The sequence below is a fragment of the Sinohyriopsis cumingii genome, unplaced genomic scaffold (assembly GCF_028554795.1).
Source record: "Sinohyriopsis cumingii isolate HCF-2022 unplaced genomic scaffold, ASM2855479v2 utg001204l, whole genome shotgun sequence".
In the NCBI taxonomy this organism is placed as follows: domain Eukaryota; kingdom Metazoa; phylum Mollusca; class Bivalvia; order Unionida; family Unionidae; genus Sinohyriopsis; species Sinohyriopsis cumingii.
Window position 1 is genome coordinate 3,957 of NW_028315972.1, and position 23,729 is coordinate 27,685.

The window sequence follows — 23,729 nt, forward strand, 5'->3', positions numbered from 1 at the left end:
AATGATTCAATGATTTTATTTGTGTATCATAGTTACACTAACTAGCACAATACTATTTTCCCGTATTCATCAATGGTTACACAGTGCTCCGTATAACATTTAGTTGCTTTTTGGCGGGTTAGAAGATCATTCTTGTGCTCGAATTCATCGAAGCTGAGCTCATCATAGGGAACACGCTCTACGAAATCACAGCTATGGACCAAAAGTGAATTTCCTTTGCCTAAGATACCTAAATACGATATAACATTATATGTATTGTTATATATCTACGGGTTGATCTTTCAGTTTTATATGTCTCTCCGTCTTTCTAATTGTCAGTCAAGTTTGTTATTTAGTTCTTTGTCACTGTTTTGTTTGTCTTATGTAAATGATTTGGATATTCCTTGTCAGTATCAAATTGTCTGTATAATATATGTGCAGTTCCTTTCTCCAGGTAATAAGGCAACTTTGATTTTCAGCAAATATTATTGATGTTTCCATTTTTGGTACTAGAATTTCAAAGAAAATAATGTTAGTAAAAAAACAATTGCTCCATATTTATTCAACAAATTTTGCATGCATATTTGCCATCCAAAGAAATAAATAAACATTAGTGCTTGGGTATTAATATTATGGCAAGATTATTTAATTCTTGGATTCTTAATATCCGGTTTATTTTCTGCAAAAGTATCTACTAGCTTAAGGAACGAGCCATAAGTTATCGTTGGTTTGAAGTGGGTACCTTTTGCACAAGAAGTTGTACGGCTATAACGATTCTACTAAGCACATAGGAAAGTTGTCTTCCTGGAGTCTATAATTACGTTCTTGATAACATCAGCATACATTTGAAATACGAATAAATAATATTATCATACATGTTAGAGAATTTTTTATTCTTACCCTACGGTATGCGCGTATGTGCGTATGAGTGTTCCATTGTCTTTGAGTGCATCGTAAGTAACAAATATTACTTTCGAGTTTGTACATTTCTAGGTTTCGGAGGTCGAGACAATATAATGTATTTCGACAGGATTATGCCGAACCTTCTAGTCATATAGAATTCCTAGCTAGCTCATTCGTGACCTTTTGAAGTTGTCTTACCAGCAATATAATAATCAGTATTTGTCTCCAAAACAACGCCACAATCGTTCGCTTTCATTGGGGTAATCATTGGGAAGGAATAGGCTTCTTGGAAATTGTTTGGTCCCTTCTGAAAAGAGAAAGGTGAACTATCTTTTAAGTGACACAGGGAAATAAAGTCTGAGAATCCCATCTTAATATACATAACAACATAAAAAATCTACACAGAAAATGAAAATTTTCCATCACGGTGGAATAACACGATTATTTGTGGGTTTATTTCAATACGCAATTTGCAAATAGGAAGGATGCCATTCTACAAAACAGGATATATATGGAAGACAAAATCACCTAAAAACCAAATGAACTTCATGATGCTTTGCAAAATACTAGATTCGATGTATACTGGAGCCTGTTATCAGTCTAATAGTGCACGTGTGACAAATATGATACAGGAAACTACACTGACGCTATTAATAAGCACTTACATCATTTCTCCTTTCCATTTTACATGTTCTTAGCAATGGGAAGAATTATTTACATGCATGTTATAAAAACTAACTGCAATTTTATCAACCATACACTGTCCCTGAGTGCGAAAATTATTGTTAGACATGTTGGAATTGCTTCAAACGTTTATTGTAAGTAGATTTGTTTACTTACATGGTATATGGTATACAAATACATAACGTATTTTCTGTAGAAAGCCACCGCTGGATTATCAACGGGTCTTCCTCTTTTGTCTATATATTCCTCACTCAATGGAGTTGCCATGACCACTGTAATATAGAAGCAGAGGTGTGTAATATAGTCATGAGGGTCAAGCAAACGTGCACATTTGTAGATATGTATATGTCTTTATGTCTAAATAAAAGAGTATGTATAACTGAATGCATGTTTCATTTACCCATGTTTTGGAGAATTAATTTCAGTAGAAGCTGGGCTGTTAAACTGTTAATTGTATGTTGTACTATTTGGAGTTATTTAAAATTACTTGGTTTGGAGTTATTTCAAATTACTTGGATTCAAAAGGATTAATATGTTATTTTTCTGGAAAATACGCGTGCTAATGTAATTGTGGCACAAGAACAGTGTTTTATACAAATGTATTCAGCTATCAGAAATCGGAGTGATAATTCTTGATTATACAAGGAACCGTAGATTTAAACACTACAGATTTCAATATACTTCCTTGCCTTCCATCTTGGATTCTTCGTCGGGATTCGAACTTGAAATCAGTAGAACATTTTGTTATTAGAACTTCTAAAATTTTATTCTTGGATTATTTTTGGATTTTTTTTTTGGGAGGAGATTTGATTCTATAAAATCGTAAGTTCAAATTTTGTCATTTTTACAGAGTTTTTCCAGGGAAAAGTATTATTGTATTTTTCAAAGCTTCTTGTTTTCACTCTTTCTTGTGTTACTGTTTTTTCGAGCCTAAACAGGTGAAATAAGAGTGTTAATGAGCTTGGCTGATTTACAACACTTTATTCTACACAACACATATCATGTGATAATAAACGCAACTATGTCCATCTTGGTATTTTGACAGTGCTTCACTTTTGCACAGACTTGGAACTTCTATGTTTGCATGCCCTCATTTCTCGCAAGAAAGAATACTAGAAGATTACCCTCGTTTGAAAAGTCACATAACACTTAATTAATAATGGCGATAGACCGGAGGCGCAATACTTGTTCCCACTCTGTATTTTTGCGCACTATACAAGGAACATAATCTCTGCTGACTCTTTGTTTGGAGTCCAAAAAGAAATTCTGCATAGCACATGACTGAAAAGAGCCCAGTTAATAGTATTCGCTTGAAGGTAAGTACAAGCATTAAATCGCCGTCTATGTGACAGTCCTTATAATTTGCTTGATTATCATACTAAGCCTCAAACTAATCATATTTAACCTTATATAAATAAAATCTCATTACATAATCTCACTTTCCCCAATAATAATTAGAAAACAGACCACGGCACCAGTTTCCCCACCTAGTCTTAAAAATCAAAGAGAACACACTGGAATATCTAAGTTATCTCAAGACATCACCAATGAACTAAATTGTTTCAGTGATGATTGTTTTCTTTGCACTACCAAACATAAACATTGTGGGTGAATTATTCGTTTCTGTTTCAAGTCTTTCCTACCAATTTCTTTAAGATGCTAACTAGTTGTTGCACTTGTCTGGCTTTGTCAGTTTAACATCATTTTCCAGCACATGGTAGTTTATACTTGCGACCTGTATATTTGATGGGGGAAGACACTGGGAAGAAGCGCCGACCCACCGTAAACTTCGGGCATGATTTCTCACACACCCTTGTTGGTCGAGCCAACACTCGATCCTTCGCACACAGAGGTGAGATTTGAGTGATCTCTAAATGTGAGATCACTAGACTACTCGGCCAAACGGTTTCACCTGTTGCATCAGTACGATTAAATGTCTGAAATCGAGAATCCTACCAAATGGAGCAGATTAGCAATTGTTGGGCAATACCATTTTCAATAATTGCAGCATATATGATAGTATATTCAGGAGGAAGACTTGCGATGACGGTCATTATAATCTGCAATGGAAAGAGCAACAGAAGATGGAGTAATGATGGTGATAATATTAGGAGCAGTAGTTGTAGAGGCAGTATCAAAAGTTGTATCGTTATTTGATTCTTTACCATTACGATAGCCACCATCATCCTCATCAAAATTATTTAAATTCTTATTGCTCTTGTTTTTAGCGTGAAAGCTAGAACCTTACTATAAATACTAATGTTACCAACATGTTTCGTTCAAACAGATGGACTCCTCCATTGTACGCTGTTGACCACACATACAGGCAGAGATAACTTGGATAGCCACCACCAACACCAACAGAGACTGTACGAACATTACTGGTCTCTCCATGATAATATAACCTAAAGACAAGAAAATACATGATCATAACTGAAAGAATAAAGTGGTAAGTATAATGTGCTAAAGCAGTGCATTATGTTCAGATATCTACATATCTTTATTTAAACACGTGTAAAGTAACTATATTCCTTTGTATTAACCCATAATTGACAAAAGAAGCAACAAAACGGAAGTTAAATTAACACAAAATGGAAATCTTGGTTATAAAATCCCCAAAACTAAATGCGATGTGTAATGATTATTTGTATCATTTCATCACACAACGCACGTGAGGATAAAATGAACAGTGTTTACATTATTGGAATAAATCAGTTACGTTTTACATCCCCCCAACATAAAATTAAAGTAACCGTAGCTTATAAGATTTTAATATTGACCCTCCTATAAAGATGGCTATATTACTGTTAATTATGTTAAGTTGTGACTTATAAAGATGGTTCTATTACTAGTAATAATGCTCTGTCATGACTTATAAAAATGACTGTATTACTTATAATTAATTTGAGAGAAATACATAGTGCATTATTAGAATAATAAATGCGCATTTTACCTTCTGTCGAAATTCTGTTAAAATGATTAAAACAGCAGCGAAGCGTCTCTTGATGTTGAGTTGTGGCGAAGAAACGTTTCTGCTGGCTTATATAGTCCACACCATATACAAGATATCATTAGTCTAAAGGTGAAAAAACAAAATGTCGTTGTGGGACTTTAATCCATTGTGGCATAATGTTTATTTAAACAGCCACGTAGAATTTATGTCATTAATCTCGGAGAGTTGGATAACAGGTTAATCCCGATATTATCTGAAGTATGAACAGTTGCTTCTAAGCCTAATTATGCAAGGTGGAGAAAACATGAGGTAGTCGTCTGTTACAAGATCAAATGAAAACTGTCAACTATTGGTGAAATTAATGTTTTGTAATCTTGCACAAAACATGTTAAGATCAGACACATTTTACTAAGAGCGACGATTTAACGTATTGTATAGATTTAATGGTGCAAGATACAATAAAATATGTGAAAGATAACATTTTAAATAGTGGACCAAAATCTATTGAGATATTAATAATAATAATAATAAAAATAATAATAATAATAAAGATAATAATATTTGACAGGTTGCACATGTCCAAAAGCCAAGTTTGTAATATGAAACTGCATACATTTTCCACCTATTCGCAACTACCAGCTTTAGCGTTTTCCCAGAGGTGGATGCAATTGATAGGTATTGCTTTAGGTATATCAACATTTTCCAATAATACAAAAAATAAATGTCTAATTGCCGATAAAAGCTCTAAATAAACCAAAGTGAGTTTTACACTTGCTTTCAAAATGCCATAACTATACTTTTTAAAATGCTATAAATAACGTAGTTTCAACTATTTGAAATACGACCTGTCTTAAAGAGAGCAATCGACTATAAATCAGAACTAAACCTTCGAGTAAATTCTTAAAGTTTTTGATTCCATAGTTTTTGGCTTTTTCATGCTGCTTTTATGTGGCGTTAACTCTAATCAAAGATTGGAGTTAAATAAATCTATAGAATATTTATTTCTCGCTCAAATATCATTGTTTATGCATTTATCTCGGGGAAAATCTGTTCATTTATAAATGAATATCTAAATAATAAGATGGTTTATTTAAGTAATTGGTATTCTTTAAACGTATGTGTAAACATAAGGTCCAAAATAATAAGTACAGTGAGATATAAAATATATGAGTTACGGTACTATAATTAAGATCTCAGTCTTTAACTTCTACATGTGTGAAAGTTTTTCGTATACAACGGTATGTTTCGAGTACAAGCGATGTGTAATATTCAGAAACCAAATCCCTTAACCCAATTGTAAAATCACTCTGGCTAGGGAATGAGACCGTCCGACTTTATGATTTAATGAGGACCATATATACATACATGCTCGTTCATCTGTTTAATTCCTAAATATAGGACGAATACATCAAAATCACCTTCTGGAAACAGTGTTTTTATTAGAAATATTACATTTAATTGACAGACATATTGATAATTAATTCCAAATGTGAATGACTGAATATAGGCCACACAAGATAGTACATATAGCAGTTTTAAGACTTTGACAACCGATGATATTGTTTACAACGCAGTCATTATGGAGACTTTTTGTAGAATGGTTTGTTCAGCATTGTTTTGGTAACATCATTGAATCACCTCTTACAATAAAATCTCCAGCTGTCAAAACAAAGACTAGACTTTTGTTCAACTTCATTTTCATTCCCTCCAAAAATAAGAACATAAGTGTGTGTATTTTACCTCTATATAAAAAGCGTAATTCCCTCATAACTCCCTATTAAGTGTTTTAGTTTAGAACCTATCACTGGTTAGATAATGTTCAGGACGAATATACTTTTCAGCTCATGTTTCACAAAAGAAAATAATTAGTTTGCTTACGTCTGGCAATGTTATGAGCAATATTTGTAAACTACTAAAAGATATTGCATAATACATATTTTATCTGGCAATTGTGTAGCTGACAAATGTATCCGTCGGCCATTGGTTTATTCTATGGGACATTTCGCGTGACATTCCTACAAACAAATCTCTTACACAATATTGACTTTGTGCCGAACTTGACCTAGTGCCAATGTCTATATCTCTACATTCACTGTCTAATGGAATATATTAATAAAACAGGGTTCACTCGAGTTCACCTTGCATAATTAGGCTTAGAAACAACTGCTCATGCTTCAAATAATATGGGGATTAACCTGTTATCCAACTCTCCGAGATTAATGACATAAATTCTACGTGGTTCTTTAAATAAACAATATGCCACAATGTATACAAGTCCCACAACGACATATTGTTTATTCACCTTTTGACTAATGATATTTTGTATATGGTGTGGACTATATAAGCCAGCAGAATCCTTTCATCGCCACAAGTCAACACCAATAGACGCTTCGCTGCAGTTTTAATAATTTAAACAGATATTCGACATAAGGTAAAAGCATACATTTTCCACCTATTCGCAACTACCAGCTTTACCGTTTTCCCAGAGGTGGATGCAATTAATAGGTAGTGATTTAAGTATATCAACATATTCCAGTAATACAAAAATGATAAAAGCTCTAAGTAAACCAACGTGAGTTTTACACTTACTTTTAAAATGCTATAAATAGCGTAGTTTCAACTATTTGAAATACAACGTGTCTTAAAGATAGCAATCGACTATAAATCAGACTTAAACCTTCGAGTAAATTTTTTAAGTTTTTGATTCCATAGTTTTGGTCTTTTTCATGCTGCTTTTATGTGGCGTTAACTCTAATCAAAGATTGGAATTAAATAAATCTATAGAATATATATTTCTCGCTCAAATATCAAGTTTATGCATTTTTATCGGGGAAAATCTGTTCATTTGTAAATGAATATCTAGATAATAAGATGATACATTTAAGTAATTGGTAAACTTTAAAGGTATGTGAAAACATAAGGTCCAAAATAATCTCTGTTTGCTTCAGATGAAATATTCGTGACATTGAGGCATCTCTTACGAGTACAATGAGATATGAAATAAATGAGTTACAGTACTATAATTAAGATCGCGGTCTTTAACCTCTACATGTGTGAAAAATTTCCGTATAAAACTATGTTTCGAGTACAAGCGATTTATAATATTAAGATAAAAGCCGTTAACCCATTGTTAAATTCCTGAATATAGGACGAATATACCAACACCACCTTCTCGAAATAGTGTTATTATTAGAAATATTACATTTAATTGACAGAAGTATTGATAATTAATTCCAAATGTGAATGACTGAATATAGGCCACACAAGATAGTACATGTAGCAGTTTTAAGACTTTGACAACCGATGATATTGTTACAACGCAGTCATAATGGAGACTTTTTGTAGAATGGTTTGTTCAGCATTGTTTTGGTAATATTATTGAATCACCTCTTACAATAAAATCTCCAGCTGTCAAAACAAAGACTAGACTTTTGTTCAACTTCATTTTCATTCCCTCCAAAAATAAGAACATAAGTGTGTGTATTTTACCTCTATATAAAAAGCGTAATTCCCTCATAACTCCCTATTAAGTGTTTTAGCTTAGAACCTATCACTGGTTAGATAATGTTCAGGACGAATATACTTTTCAGCTCATGTTTCACAAAAGAAAATAATTAGTTTGCTTACGTCTGGCAATGTTATGAGCAATATTTGTAAACTACTAAACGATATTGCATAATACATATTTTATCTGGCAATTGTATAGCTGACAAATGTATCCGTCGGCCATTGGTTTATTCTCTGGGACATTTCGCGTGACATCCGTACAAACAAATCTCTTACACAATATTGCCATTGTGCCGAACTTGACCTAGTGCCAATGTATATATCTCTACATTCACTGTCTAATGGAATATATGAATAAAACAGCGTTCGTTCGAGTCACCGCAATGATTACCGAGGAAAGCTAATTTAATTACGCAGCGTTTTCTTTGAATATGATTGTGACTCCTTTTGAAACAGGACCGAGCAGATGCAGAATGAGTAATTATGCTCGCATTAAAATGATTACTAAGAAGTTTCACAGACGCTTGAATCATTTATTGACTTCAGTGACAAGGGCTGATTTTTCTGTTGTTGTTCTGTTTGTTTCCTCTTCCATGTTATCACCAACTCTTTTATAGCGTAGCATTTGACAGTTGTTGTTATATCTTGGAATTAAAGTACCGAGGAATGCACAATATGCCGAGATGAATATAGCCCCTACAAGTGGATTATTTATGGATCCGAAATAATGGAGGTGGATTGCCAGAAAAAAGTAGGTAAAGACCAATTCTACATTTGATATTGGAGCAGTATTCAGTCAGCCGATAATCAGTCGTCAAAAAATTTATCGTCCTAGTCGTTATGACACAAAATAATGTAATTATCCTTAACAAGAATAAATAAGACAATGACACATATGATAATCAATAATAATTGCTGTGTTGTGGCTTGTAACACTGGTCAACAGTGAAATCATTACTGACTTGAAAAGGCCCTAATCTGTAGTATTTTGGTGTGCCGAACACGAATATAACCGTGAAAAATTTGTATTGGCTCTCGTTTTGAAGATATTCATATACCTCATTTTCTATGTTTCACTGTGTAAATTTCTCCAGTAGGACTGCAGCAACATCCGGAATAATGATGTAACATTGCATAATACCATCATGCTCACATCATTCACAGTTGATTGCATCATTTTCTGATGCAATGCAATACTAATGCCATGCGACTGCTGAAGTAAGTTGACATCAGCAGTGTACTATACATGTGTAGGCCTATTATACTAATGCCAGGCGGCTGCTGAAGCTGACGTAAGCAGTGTACTATATAAAGCCCAATCAGATAGGTTCAGCATTTAAAATATTTTAGACGTTGTGCGAGACAGTTCAAGCTACTGTTACATAAAACTTATTATTTTATCCATTTACGTACAATAAAGAACAGTAATGCCTCGAAAGTGTGTTAATACCGCGGACAATTTTTGCTATATTTGTGGGGAAGTGACATTTGCCAACCAGAAGAAAAGTATCAATTCTCAAGTGAAGAAGGCATATCATCTTTACTTCGGATGCAAGGTTGGTGACCAAGACAAGCCTTGGGCTCCGCATATATGCTGTGCTACATGTACAACACAGCTTTCACAGTGGTTGAAGTACAAAAGGTCATCAATGCCGTTTGCAGTCCCAATGGTGTGGAGAGAGCCAAGCAACCACCTAAATGACTGTTACTTCTGCTTGGTTCCTCCTCTTTCCGGCGGAATAACGAAGCGAAAGAAGTCGAGAATAGTCTACCCAAACATTCCGTCTGCATTGAGACCAGTTCCACATGGTGAGGGACTTCCTATTCCAGAACCTCCAGCAGAATATTCTCTTGATTCATCTGACGAAGACAAAGGTGAGTCGACCTGTTCTTCTCCTGGTCCATCAGCATGCAGTGATCCAGATTTTCACTGTGGTGCATCATCAACCCCACACAGAATAACACAGGAAGAACTAAATGACCTGATTCGTGATTTGGACTTATCAAAGAACAAGGCAGAATTGCTAGGATCAAGACTCCAACAATGGAATCTTCTAGAAGAAGATGTCACAATTACTGCATATCGAACTCTTCTATGTGGACTCTTCGAAACTGAGTCTCAAGGCTGTGCTTTTGCACAATGGAAACATTCTTCCATCTATTCCAGTAGCGTATGCTGTCCACATGAAAGAGACATACGATAACTTAAGGCAGCTACTGAATTCCATTGAGTATAACAAGTACAGCTGGCACCTCTGTGGTGATTTGAAGGTAGTTGCCCTTTTAATGGGACTGCAGCAAGGATATACAAAATACATGTGTTTCTTATGCGAGTGGGATAGCCGAGCAAGGGAAATGCACTACATGAGGAAGGAATGGACTCACAGGCAGAATGTAGCCATTGGAGAGAAGAATATCCAACACCCAGCTCTGGTTGAGGCTCAGAAAATCTTGCTACCACCCCTTCACATCAAACTAGGTTTGATGAAGAACTTCGTGAAAGCCATTGACCGGACTTTGCCAGCATTCCGATACCTGCATGAAAAATTCCCTCGACTCAGCGAAGCAAAGATTAAAGAGGGAGTTTTTGTGGGTCCTCAGATTCGAGAGCTTTTCAAAGATGACCGGTTCAACAACTTGCTGGAAGGTGACGCGAAACAAGCATGGAATGCTTTTCGCCTAGTTTCTACAAACTTCCTCGGAAATGTTAGGGCAGAAAACTATAAGGAACTAGTAGAAGACATGTTGATGAAGTATAAGAAACTTGGCTGCAATATGTCTCTAAAGATTCACTTCCTTCATTCCCATTTGGATTTCTTTCCTAGCAACTGTGGTATTGTTAGTGATGAACACGGCGAACGTTTTCATCAAGATATCGCAACAATGGAACAAAGATACCAGGGAAAATGGTCCACTACAATGCTGGCTGACTACTGCTGGACACTCCTCAGAGATGCTCCCGAACAGCTGTACAAGAGACAGGCGAAGAAATCTAAGATGTAGTCAATGACTTGATTTTTTATAGGTAGGCTATTACAGTTGACCTTTTACTATTGGAATGCATTTCGTTATGTAAACATTAATTTCTTGCAGATTACAAAAAAACTAGAGCCAATTTTGCAATTTGACTGTCATATTCGTGTTCAGCACATAAAAATTGATAAGAATTGACTAATTTTATTTCAGTAACATGACTTTTGTAAAAATTTGTTGTCCAGTGTAATATGTCTAATTCTGAATGCTACAAGGTTTTAATTGGGCTATGCATACATACATACATACGCAGACACACATACGTACATACATACATATATACACACACATACACAGATACACACACATACATACATACATACATACATACATACATACGCAGACACACATACATACATACATACATTGGTAGATAGATGGATAATCCGATAATTTCGCCCCAAAACCTGTACAGATAGCTAAATTAGTTTTGTGCGATGATTTCGCCTATTATCTAAAATGTGAATTCCCATGTAGACACTTGTCCCCGCATATCAGTGTACATTTTAGACACTTAGCTGTATTTGTGAGAGCTCTTGAATTACGGTCTACTAAAGGGTCCCTTCGGCAAAATGTACAGTCTACTTCTGGATCACATTCTATGTCTGACAACTTGTAAATGCATGTGGAATAACAAAACCCTGCCTATTGTGCATTTTGAATTTCGTGGCTCTGTTCGACGACAACTTAAAATATATCATGTCTTGGAATGCCATGCTGTTTCGCTCTTTCTCAAGAAGTTACAAGACCGTAAATCAGTCTGGTTAGTTCCAGACTACATTGATGACGGGGAATTGGTATTTGATATCTTTATACATTTTGCTGCAAGTAATATTTTGACAATTAAACAATTAAACCATAACTTAATTATTTCTCAGAAATAGTATTTCAAGATTGTATTTAATATACTTGGCAGAAAACAAAAAGTTTTAATGGTATGGCCAATGTATGGACGAAGAATACTGGTAGTTGGATATTTGTATTTTCATTCGTTTTACATGTATTCAAACATTTGGTTCTGAAAGTGGAGGTTCAAAAATTATTTATGAGATGTCTATTTTATTTTTTTCAAAAACGGCGACTGTCATGTAACTGATAGGTATTAACAAAATTATATGATGCATTGTTTGAATGGAATAATTAAATATAATGAAATAAATCACCCATAAGATGAAATATGTTTTCCTATCCGATTTGAAATTGATATAAACGCTGACTTCTGCATCTCAAACCCGTATAACTACCTTATAAATACGACAATAATGATAAAAATGATCGAAACCATTATATTACTTAAATTGTGATGTAGACTTAAGTTTCAAATTAATGTCTATTTTGACAAATAAGCACTGAGAATGTTTTGAATATCATCTTGTTCTACTATTAGAAACATGTAAAGAGTTATGGGGAATGATATGAGATGGAGGGTGCACGATGGTGATCTAAAGGAATTAACATTAGATATAACCCTAATTGAATCTTTAGCAGTTTGCATTAAGTATGTCATTAAGTGGGTCAATGGGACTTTAACAGTAAGTATAACTCAATGTGAATTAATATCAAATTTGTTTCTGTGCACCATGTTTTTGATGGAGGATGTAACTTTCAAAAAGCGTTTGTAGATAAAGAAAATAGCATAAATCAAATGCATAGACTGTATATGGATTTATCTGGTAGAATTCTACGAGGCAACTCCTATCTTGACTGAGGAAAACGTATCCTATCTCACCAACACCTACACCTATCATATCACAACAATACCAACACGTATAAGTAGCAAATGATCTGTATTTTCTGAGCAACTGTGACATACCAATAATCAAACTCATTTAATGCTTCAAATATAGATAATATTCCTCCTTCCCAGAAGAAACAGGATTAAGTAGGAACAATCATAGACGCAAGTGTACTGCCAAATCCTTTTTTTCCAAACCCAGCACCTGACTGCGTATTATCTAAACCAATACATATCCTCAAACATCCTTATTTTCAATTTCGGGAATTCACACCAAACAAGACTTTAAAAATCTGCTTTCTCGACGCTGGGGACAACCTAAAATTCAGCTCGAGGCAAAACGTCTAGCTTCCAAAAAACTTGTTCGCTGGCAAGTTAACAAAGTAAGGAGAGCGGATGAGAGAACAAAAGCTAGACAAGTCGTCTTCAAATAGTAATGAATCTCCCAAATGATGGGATAGGAATAAATATAAGTTCTGTTAACTGAACAGGTAAACTCCATTCAGCTACAATGTAGAACCTAAGGCAATAACTTGGAGCGAGCAGTTGTTTAATCGTCTTCACTTAGACATAATTAGAAAAACTCGCGAAATAGGCAACTAGTTCAGAATCATTTACGGACCAGCTCTTCGCTTTTAAATCATAGTGGTCATCCAAATAGGTTTATCAAAACTTGCTGGTGTCTTACGCGATCACATTTAGAATCATTACTAAATCATAAATTTATCAACTCGGACTCATCATCTGTACTTCAGTCACGCCTCAACAATAAGTTGAAAAACCAATTATTGACCGATATTCTCATTATACATTCCAAGCTGTGTGCGTCGCAGAAGATACTATATTTTGGTTACACGGTCATGGCGGTATTAAAGGTAATGAAAGAGCAGACCGCGCTGCCGAAACAACTATAATACTATAACAAGTCAGATTTTAAAATACGATACATTAATTGTGTACCCTTTCATCTAAAACTCCAATTTAGTAAGTGGCAAGCATCATGGAATGATAATCTCAATGACAGGCTCCATGCTGTCAAACCCTACCTTTGGCGAATGGCTTCCTTCTTGAAGAACCGAATAATAACTGATCATTGTTATGTAACCCACCTCCACATAATAAAAAGTTAAGATACACTCGATTAAACCTCTTGCAACGAACCCTTTACAGTGAACCACTTGCTGATAGATTGTTTTCCACCCGTAACCTACAAGCGATCGTTACTAAAAATATTCAGCATCTGAAGAGCTTTTAGATACAATAATATCTTGTATTTTAAAAATCTTAAAGTAAGTTAACATTAACTCTAAAATATAGCTTGATAGTTTGTGTGAAGCCTATCATTTTTGAGTATTTTAACCAACATGTGTACTAAATATAGTGTATTATCTCATTCTCCATTATGCACAGAATTTACATTCCCAGCTGATAGGGAACCTTCATAAATTATTCTCAGCGTCTCATTGTTTTGTCTTTGTCTTTTCCTTTTTGTAGCTGGTTGCTAATGATTAAATTTGATAATACTTTTATTTCTTGTACCAAATCAATCATCATAACTAATGCGTAGATCATTTATCATATAAGCTCTTTTATGATTCTATAAAGCCTTACAGTTCTGGTACAATCAATCAATCAATCAACTTTATCCAAAGTATAATGGTAGCATTATTTTATTTATTATTACTTGTTTGCTTCAATGTCTTTTATTTAGAGAGCTCATAATAATACGTCGAATGTCTTATTTATGCAAACTTTGTGACTGATATTTTGTGAATGGACACCATTATAAACTCAGTGGAAAATACTATCAGGTGTACATTACGTTATTTGCGCCCACTTTGGTCCATTTCGATATCAATGGAAAATTACTGGCACAGGTCACTGTCACTTTGACATTAATGGAAAAATACTTGGCATTTTGTCATCTGTACAATTGGATCAGGGTAAAAACCAGCCGGAACCAAAAAGTCCCATGACCCAAACGGACTAGTGCTTAAAAGGCCCGTTCCGAAAAGGCCCGACCCAAAAAAGGCCCATTTATGTATTCATTACCAATTACTAGTATCATGTCTAATTAAAGTAACTAATACGTAATATCAAATCCTTGTTTTACTGGTAAATGTCTAAAAATAATGTGCAGTAGAAAATCATTGTGCCTGTGTCACAATCGTACGTCAAGTGATCATGAAAATAATTGCGACATGCTACTACATGTTCTATGTAAAATGAACAAAGAAGACAAATAATAATTGTGTAAGACAACACTGTATGTAATGTCAATCAATAATATCTTTGTTATGACATATCAAGATTGAATACGAGTTAGTCATGGTAATGCCTGGATGAATATTTTCATTTGCAAAGACTATTGACTTTTCCTGTTTCACATAATTCAAAATCGTTAATACATTTGTATGCCTATTTATTTTGCGTTGATTATAATTTATGCTTTCAATAGACATTTGTTATATTATGTGCCTTTTGTAGGCACCGTTATTGCGTTGTGGTTGCAATGAAAGTCAAGTCACAACTGGAAAAGAATTAAGAGGATATTTATACATAAAATAACAACATAAATTTATACGAAGATGAACAATATAGATTTGTATGATGGGTTAGAAAGAGAAAACAAATAAAATATATCATGTCTAACTAGTATAAGCATAAAAGACAAAAGCTAGTGCCATTTTAGGTTAATAAATTGGTTAATAATAACAATCATTATTTCTAATACATGAATATTACAATCTAATATCAAATACTACAACAATATTGCTCTTAATGACTGTCACATAAATTTAACAGCAACATATAGTAAACAATTCTACAATAATAGCAACAAATTATCATCGAACTATAAAAAAATACATACATAGATACTCACTTTTCAACCAAAAAACTTAACAAAATTGCAAAACAGTGGGTGCCGACGTTAATATTACAATATAGGATGCAATACTAGAATAACAGAGGGATATATTAATGTTTTTCACGGTTATTAAGCTTATCTATCTATAAAATTCCATGCCATTTTCAGGGTTTTTCCAGGATGAAATTACGTTTTCAACGTTCACATATGACCATTACTGAATATAAGTAAAGAACATTTTAGATTGTAAAACATGCATTTTCTAAATCTAAAGGTGTTTCTCTTTCAAGGCTCTCCAAAAACATCAACGTCTGAAAAGATGATCAGGCACAAAACCACAAAATGTATCACACTAAACAAGTTTAATTATATTCTTATAAAGTGGAATGTAAAGACATTTCAATGTTGGGAATAAAAATTCTAACTTTTTTTGCTGCATTATGTTGCTAAGTGGGGACAACATACTGAACATAAATTATGTTTTGTTTCCTTTCAAACCTTTAATTCTAAAGAATTATATATATATATATATATATATATATATATATATATATATATATATATATATATATATATATATATATATATATATATATATATATATATAAAATAAAGAGGACTTTGTATAGCACCTGATCTTTAGAAGCTCTAAGCGCTTTACACCATTAGAAAACACCTATAAGATAAAAACATATAATGATGTGATTACAAAAACAATCACCATGAAATTAGAAAACATTAAAAAACATGCTGAGAATATTTAAGGTAGGAAACATTATTAGGTCTTTAAGTTTGTTCTTGCAGTCGAAATAAGTGAGTTTTGAGAGCCCTCTTGAATGTGATCACTGTGTCTTTGTGTCTCAGTTCAGTGGCAATTCATTCCACTTTGCTGGGCCCTGGTATGCAAAAGAACACTGTCCATATGACTTTGTGTTCATAGTGGGAATAATGAGTATACGATTGTCAGAAGAGGAGCGTAAGTATTTTGCTGGTGTGTACACATGGGTGAGATCGGATAGGTATGTTGGACTAGAGTCCGACAGTGAAACGTAGCACAGAGATCAAATTTTATGTTTGATTCCGGATCGAATGGATAGCGAGTCTAGGGTACAGTGCAGCGGGGATGTGTGTTCTGATCGTGGTACCCTAAGTATGATCCGATCAGCTGTGTTTTGAACGTTTTGAAGATTCTGGAGCAGATATTGAGATGAACCAGACAGAATTGAGTTACAATAGTCCAGTCTTGAAAGTACTAATGAACACACAAGTGTTTTAGTGGCATGAACTGAGAGATATTTGCGAATTGAGCTGATGCGTCCCAGCTCAAGATATGCAGCCTTGCATATGTTCATGACATGTTGGTGCAATGTGAGTGTACTGTCCAGAGTAACACCTATGTTTCGTACTGATTGTGTGAATTTAATGTTGGTGTTGCTGATATTTATTGTTTGAGGTAAAGGATGTGAATGAGAAAGTCTTTGTGTTGTGATCAGAATGGCCTCAGTTTTATCATCATTCGTCTGCAGCTTGTTACATGTCATCCATGATTTCACATCAGAAATGCACCTCTCTACACCTTGGATGGTAGCTTCAATTTCAGTTGGGTGGTTTGATTTGTATATTTGGGTGTCATCAGTGTGCAGTTGGTGAGACACTGGATGATGATCTATGACACTTGAGAGCGAATGATTGTATAGAATGAAGAGAACAGGTCCAAGAACAGACCCCTGTGGAACACCACAACATAGATCAACTGGGCTGGAGTGTATTCGGCATTTGCAGAGACAATTTGTGTCCTGTTGACCAAGAAGGACTTGAACCAAAGTAGGGCTGTATCATGAATGCCAAATACATGCTGGAGACGGTGAAGTAATATATCATGGTCTATTGTGTCAAATGCTGCAGACAAATCAAGGAGGGTGAGGACTGTAACCTTTCCATTATTCAAAGCAGAGAGAATGTCATTAACTACTTTTAGAAGAGTGGTTTCAGTACTGTGGCAAGGGCGATATGTAGATTGTACATTGCTAAAAGGACTGTTTGAATTCAGATGAGCTACAATCTGGAATAGAACAACCTTTTCTAAGATTTTTTTATATGAATGGGAGATTAGAAACTGGGCGGTAGTTCTTTAAATTGTTATGGTCTAATACTGTGGCAAGGGCGATATGTAGATTGTACATTGCTAAAAAGACTGTTTGAATTCAGATGAACTACAATCTGGAATAGAACAACCTTTTCTAAGATTTTTTTATATGAATGGGAGATTAGAAACTGGGCAGTAGTTCTTTAAATCGTTATGGTCTAATGTTGGTTTCTTCAGCACATGCTTTACAATGGCAGTTTTGAAAAATGATGGAAATTCCCCAGATGAGAGAGAGGTATTAATAACATCAGTTAGTGAAGGCAATACTGGATCTAAGCACTCAAGCAGCAGTGATCTTGGAATTGGATCAAGTTCACATGACTTTGGTGCACTCTTCATCAGGATTGTACATACGAAATCCATAGAGACCGATTCAAATGCTGCTAATGGTTGCTGCTCAAATTCTGTATCCCAACTGTGTGGTGACAATGAGTCAATTGAAATTGTGGTGTTAAGCTTGTCTCTAATGGTTTGTACTTTGTCACGGAAGAAATTTGCAAACATGTCCGGAAGGTCAACTGGAGAGAAGGTAGTTGGAAGTGGTGTAGATTTGTTCCTTGACATTAGCTTGTTAGTAATCTCAAAGAGCTCTTTGCAGCTGGAACTTTCCATGATCATAGTAGTGTAGTGGGCTGATTTCACTGCATGGACTATATTTGTGACATTCTTCTTAGTGGCTTCATAGATTTGCTTATGAAAAGTGAGTCTGGTGGAAAGCCAAAGCCTTTCAGCTTTACGGTGGTCTCTTTTAGCAGTGCAAAGCTGGTCCCTAACATTGCTATACCATGGAGAACACTTTTGAATTGATACTCTGCACTTGGTAGCTGGGGCATGTTTGTTGAGCAATGAACACAGGCAGTTATCGAGTTGTTCTGCTGTGGGAGGTAAACAAGTTGTTAGGTTTGCTTGGATGTCATGCATTAGTTTGGTTGTATTTATCATACAGAGGTTTCTCTTAGTGGCAGATAAAGGTGGAGGGTTAGGGACTGATACATCAAGATGGCATATAATGCAGAGGTGATCTGATGCAAGTTCATGGGATACCAGGGAGGACCGTAGAATGTTATCATCAGGTCTATGAAGAATCCAGTCTAAAATGTGACCGTGTTTATGGGTGGGTTGGTTAACTGACTGTTTGAGGTTGAAAACATTAATGAAATCTGTGAGTTTTGATGTGTTTGGGTTTCCGGGACAGTCAAAATGAAAGTTGAAATCTCCAAGAATAATCAGGTTGTCACCTATCGAATTTCCATACTCCAGGAGATTTAGAAATTGTTCCAAAAAGAGAGATTCAGTCAGCTTGTTTTTTCTACTAGAAGGTGGGCAGTATAGGCAGAAAAAATGGACTGACCTTTGCTCCAGTGTGAGTGTGGTTTGGACTAGTTCAAATGATATGTGGTCAAAATTAAATGTTGTGGTGTGGTTAAGATGTTTGATCATGGAGTTCTTTGTGATGACAGCAATTCCACCTCCGTGAGAGTTACGGGGTAACGACTTGATGGAATAACCAGTGAGTGTTAGATCTGCAAACTTAGGCTCATCGCCTGATGTTTTTAGCCATGTTTCTGTCAGGAAAAAGACGTCAATATTCTGGTCATTGATAAAATTAACTATTTCTTGCACTTTTCTGGTGGTCCTACTGATTGGGCATTGAATAATGCAATACGCAGAGGTATCTCTTGGATAGTTGACACGAAGGTTGACAAATTAATAGGGATTTGAATTAGGTTATCTAAATTAACGGTGAATTTTTAAATTGTTGAGCCGGAAAGGGCATAAGGGAGATAACTGGAATTCTTCTTCCTGTTCTATGGTGGCCAGCTTTGAAACGTTTCTTTTTCGCTTCTGTTTACATTTAGGTAATGATAAATGTAGTCCTAGTTCATTTAGTCAAGAGCACAATGTAGTGTGGAGAGGCAAGGAGTGGTCATTTAAAGCAATTAATGAGGGTCCATCATAGCATAAATGGGTACAAATGAGATAATCTTTTTTTACTTAAACTGTTTTGCAAACCTTTAGTTTGTGGTCTGCACTGTACCATCATAATTGTGTTGGATAAATACATTATTGCAATAAAAGTTTTATCATCTGCTCAAGTAACTCATGAATACATTAACATGTTTGAAAATTTACTTAACCTGAAATGAGCTGCACCATGGAATTGTCCATTGTGGATCTTGCTCTTGTTAAATTTTAGTGTACACTCATTATCTACCAGCATTTATTATTATAACAAATACCTATGTTTTCTGAATATTTTTTTCCAGACTGAAATATAATTTTTTTTCCAAACTAAAAAATAATTAATTCAATAACATACTGTATATTTGCATAAATTTAGTCTCTTTTGTTTTTATATAAACCTTAAAATAAATTCAATCTTCCTCACCAGAGGGGTGACTTTAACCTCAAAAACAGGTTACACTAATGGTTGTCAAACACTTTACATTGCAATTCTGTTGATTATGACACACCTTGAATATTTTAATTCTTTAATAATTGTTCTAAAATGGATATTCATTGCCATCTGACACTTTTTATCTCATTTTGTGACATTGGACACTGCTGTTGTCAACTGAGGTGGACATTCACTAATGAAAAGTTGTTTTTAACAATAATTTTCTGACATAAAAGTACAACGGGGGGGGGGCAGGGGGAAGGGAGACAAAGGGTACAAATTTGGGGAAATGGATGAACAGTTGTGGGTAATCCACTAGCTTGAGCTCAATGTGCAACACTGCGTTATTTTGCTCTACTTATTGCTACTGTTAAAAGTAAAGTGAACTTATAATGTTCTATTTTATGGTACTTTTATTTTATTATGTGTTCTTCTTACACAGAAATTTGGGGCCCCGAGTGGCCGAGTGGTCTAAAGCGCTCTCCGTTACGGATCACTGCCATCTCACCTCTGCCTGCGTGGGTTCGAGTCTCCGATTCAGCCAATGTCGGTATGTGAGAAAGCTTGCCAGTAGCTTCTCGTGGGTCGGTGGTTCTTTCCGGGTTTTCCCGGGTTCATCCTCCACCATTAATACTGGCCGCCATGTATAGCCTATCGTGTGCTGAAAAATGGCATTAAACACTACAACAACAACAACACAGCAATTTTACAAGTCTGCAAAAGTGTTTAATACCGTGTACATCGATAAGGAGATAACTAGTCCTTTATTTCTCCATGTGAAATGTTTTGCATGCAATTCTGACATACCATCAATTTTTACAAAGTTTTAGGTGTGAGATTAAATGAATATTAACTGATCTAAGATGTAGATGTAAACCAAAAAGATTTGAGACGGAAATTGGGTGGAATTTGAGATGAAATATGCAGATTAGCCATGTCTGGAATTACACTTAAGCTTGACACCTGGAAAAATGTTTTCACTTGATGTGAAATATTTTGGGTTTCTTCCTCCTTTCCAAAAGATTCATGGAACAGAATTTTTTTAGGGAAAGTGCTGGTTGTCATTTGTAAGGACCAGTATCAAGCCTCATTTGAAGACTGATATGATCATTAGTCTTCCTGCAAGTAAAAGAAAATGTTTCTGTTTTGATGAACCCCATACAGGAACAAATAAATGAATTACAAAAAGACAAAATTGTCTACAAACTGATTTTATTCAAGAATTTTGCATTTTATTAGTAAACACCCTCAAATGTTTTAACCAACTTGAATGAAATAGGAACCTAATTCATAGTAATGAGCATGCAGGAATGATAAAGTGTGACACCTCTTCTGTTTTGTGTCAAGTTGATACAAATGATGAAATTGTAGAATTGTTCTGATTGTAGAAGTTTTGTTTTTATTTTCTTAATGGAGGATGCATGTGCAAAACCCTGGGAGGCAATGGCAGAGACTACATGCACATCTAGTGCCATAGTTTTCCAACTGCCGAGTTCATTGATTTGACAGTGTTGTTTCACATACGCAAACTTCCTAAATAACTCATTTATAAAGGATCAATCATTGCCCTTTCACTGGGGACATCCTAAAATATATAAATAAATTAAAGAAAACTGAGGAGGGAGTCAATACAAATTTATAATTTTGTTTCAAACAGCATTTATCAAAGTTAAACATTCTTTCATACAGTTGTGCAATAGATTATTAGAAATCTCTCAGTAAAGTACCATGATGTTCAGATATGCTGTTGAGTTTCATTACGTATACTTCATGTATTTCATTAGTAGTTATATTTAGACCTTTTTAAAATAAAGATACTGATTTTTTATTTTAAATTGCTGCACATAAAGCAAATACAGGACATTGTGGGTATTAATTGGATCATATGCAATAAATTACTAAAGAAAGATTCCAGAAATCCAGGTTGATCCACAAGAAAACAAACATTCCAGTATAAGGAATCTTTCACACCCTTTTCCTCCGATTAGAAGAAAAGTCTTTTCATTTTGTTCCTTGTGGCTTTTTTTAACTTCAGATGTGAATCCAGGTTGGTGGCGGGGTGGATGTTGTCAGATGGTTTGGCCCCATTTCTTTTTTAAAAAGTGGTACACTTTTAGGTGAAATACAAGAGTGTTAGCCATTTAAAGTACAATGAAACAACTCCTTAGAAAATATTTAGCATCTTTCCTACTTCTTGTATGGCTCAGGTACCATACCATTCCACTGAAATAGATTACAGCAATATATACTATGTAACACGGACACAAATGTTACTATTTACCTGTTTGGCAAAACAATGTAAGCATTTTATTCAACTGAAAACTCCAGAATCACTCCACAGTCTTAGAAATACATATCTAACTGTTAAATATGACTGTCCTTTAATGCAGGCTTGGGCAACCCTTCAGGGCACATGCCAGATAAATGATTTTCAAAGCCACACCATTATGATGATGTAAATTAGTGGATAAAATCAGGCTGTGTTCTGGATCAGGCCAGCTTGCCAACCCTGCTTTAAAGAGATCCTAAATTTTAGTTCTTCAATCTGTTTAGGAAGGGCTGTGACATTATATTTGTCAAACATTCAGTACTTTACATCTTTAAAAATGAAAAAGAAAATTACATATTCAATTCCGACCTATAAAAGAAAAAATCTCTTGCATTTTTGAGAAATGTTAAAAGTTCACTGCCAGACCAATAAGTTGTTCTCTGCTTTTCTTCTTCTGATTTGACTCGTGGCAGAGAACAACTGTATGAAGACACAATTTGTGCTGGAGCATCGAGCTTGTAATTCAGATTATCAGGTCATTTATTACAAATTAATAAATTTATTTTGACTAACATTTGTATCCAGATGGTAAGTTTAATCCCTCTTTTATTAATGTATTGCATTAAATCATTTTGAACACTCAATAATTTTAGTATTAATCCCTGTTATAACAAAACACCTGTTTATTCAGTGGCTGTTGACCTCAGATTTGAATTGCTGATTCATGCATGCAAAACAGCATCACTCCCAGGCAAGAGCAACACATCATAACAGTATAGCAAAGCCTCCTTCACCTGTCAATGAATAATCGGAGGTCAACAGCCACTGATACACTTGCCAAACTTCAGTTATCGATGCAATCTTATTGTCAGTTATCGACAGTAGGGCGACATTATTGCATACCCTTTTTATGGACTTTTTTTCTAACAAAAAGCAGAAGTTTGCAAATTTTTCACATTGATTCAAAGATGGGCATTTTCCATTAAAGAGACAAATGGGATACTATAAACTAAACATGTGCATGATATTGTCTTCATAAATGACCCTGATGACCATTTAGTTGGGGGGTACCTGTGCACCTGCATATGACAAGTTTGTATGAGATTTGGAAATCATATTACCCTACAGTCAATAAATAAGAATGAGATTGTATCAGTAACTCAAGTTTGGCAGGGGAATTGATAAATAATATTGATATGCAAAATGATTGTCCCATTGATTATGTAGCCATAAATAAACAAGGTTGTATCATT

At 34.8% G+C, this 23,729-nt stretch overlaps 2 protein-coding genes across 2 annotated transcripts in view; one reads left to right on the plus strand and one right to left on the minus strand.

Moving 5' to 3' along the window:
• On the minus strand, positions 1–4,569 carry LOC149772716 (uncharacterized). Its single transcript, XM_089947448.1, has 5 exons — positions 4,520–4,569; positions 3,837–3,971; positions 1,723–1,838; positions 1,081–1,189; positions 1–229 (listed from the first exon to the last, which is right to left on the minus strand). Exons 2-5 carry the CDS (start codon positions 3,958–3,960, stop codon positions 42–44), a joined length of 537 nt encoding a protein of 178 aa, XP_089803574.1. The 5' UTR covers positions 3,961–3,971; positions 4,520–4,569; the 3' UTR covers positions 1–41.
• Positions 3,881–23,729, plus strand: part of LOC149772717 (protein mono-ADP-ribosyltransferase PARP15-like) — a 24,645-nt gene continuing 4,796 nt past the window's right edge. Inside the window, exon 1 of the mRNA XM_089947449.1 lies at positions 3,881–4,015. The gene's annotated coding sequence lies outside the window, so the exon portion shown is untranslated. The remainder of the gene's footprint in view (positions 4,016–23,729) is intronic.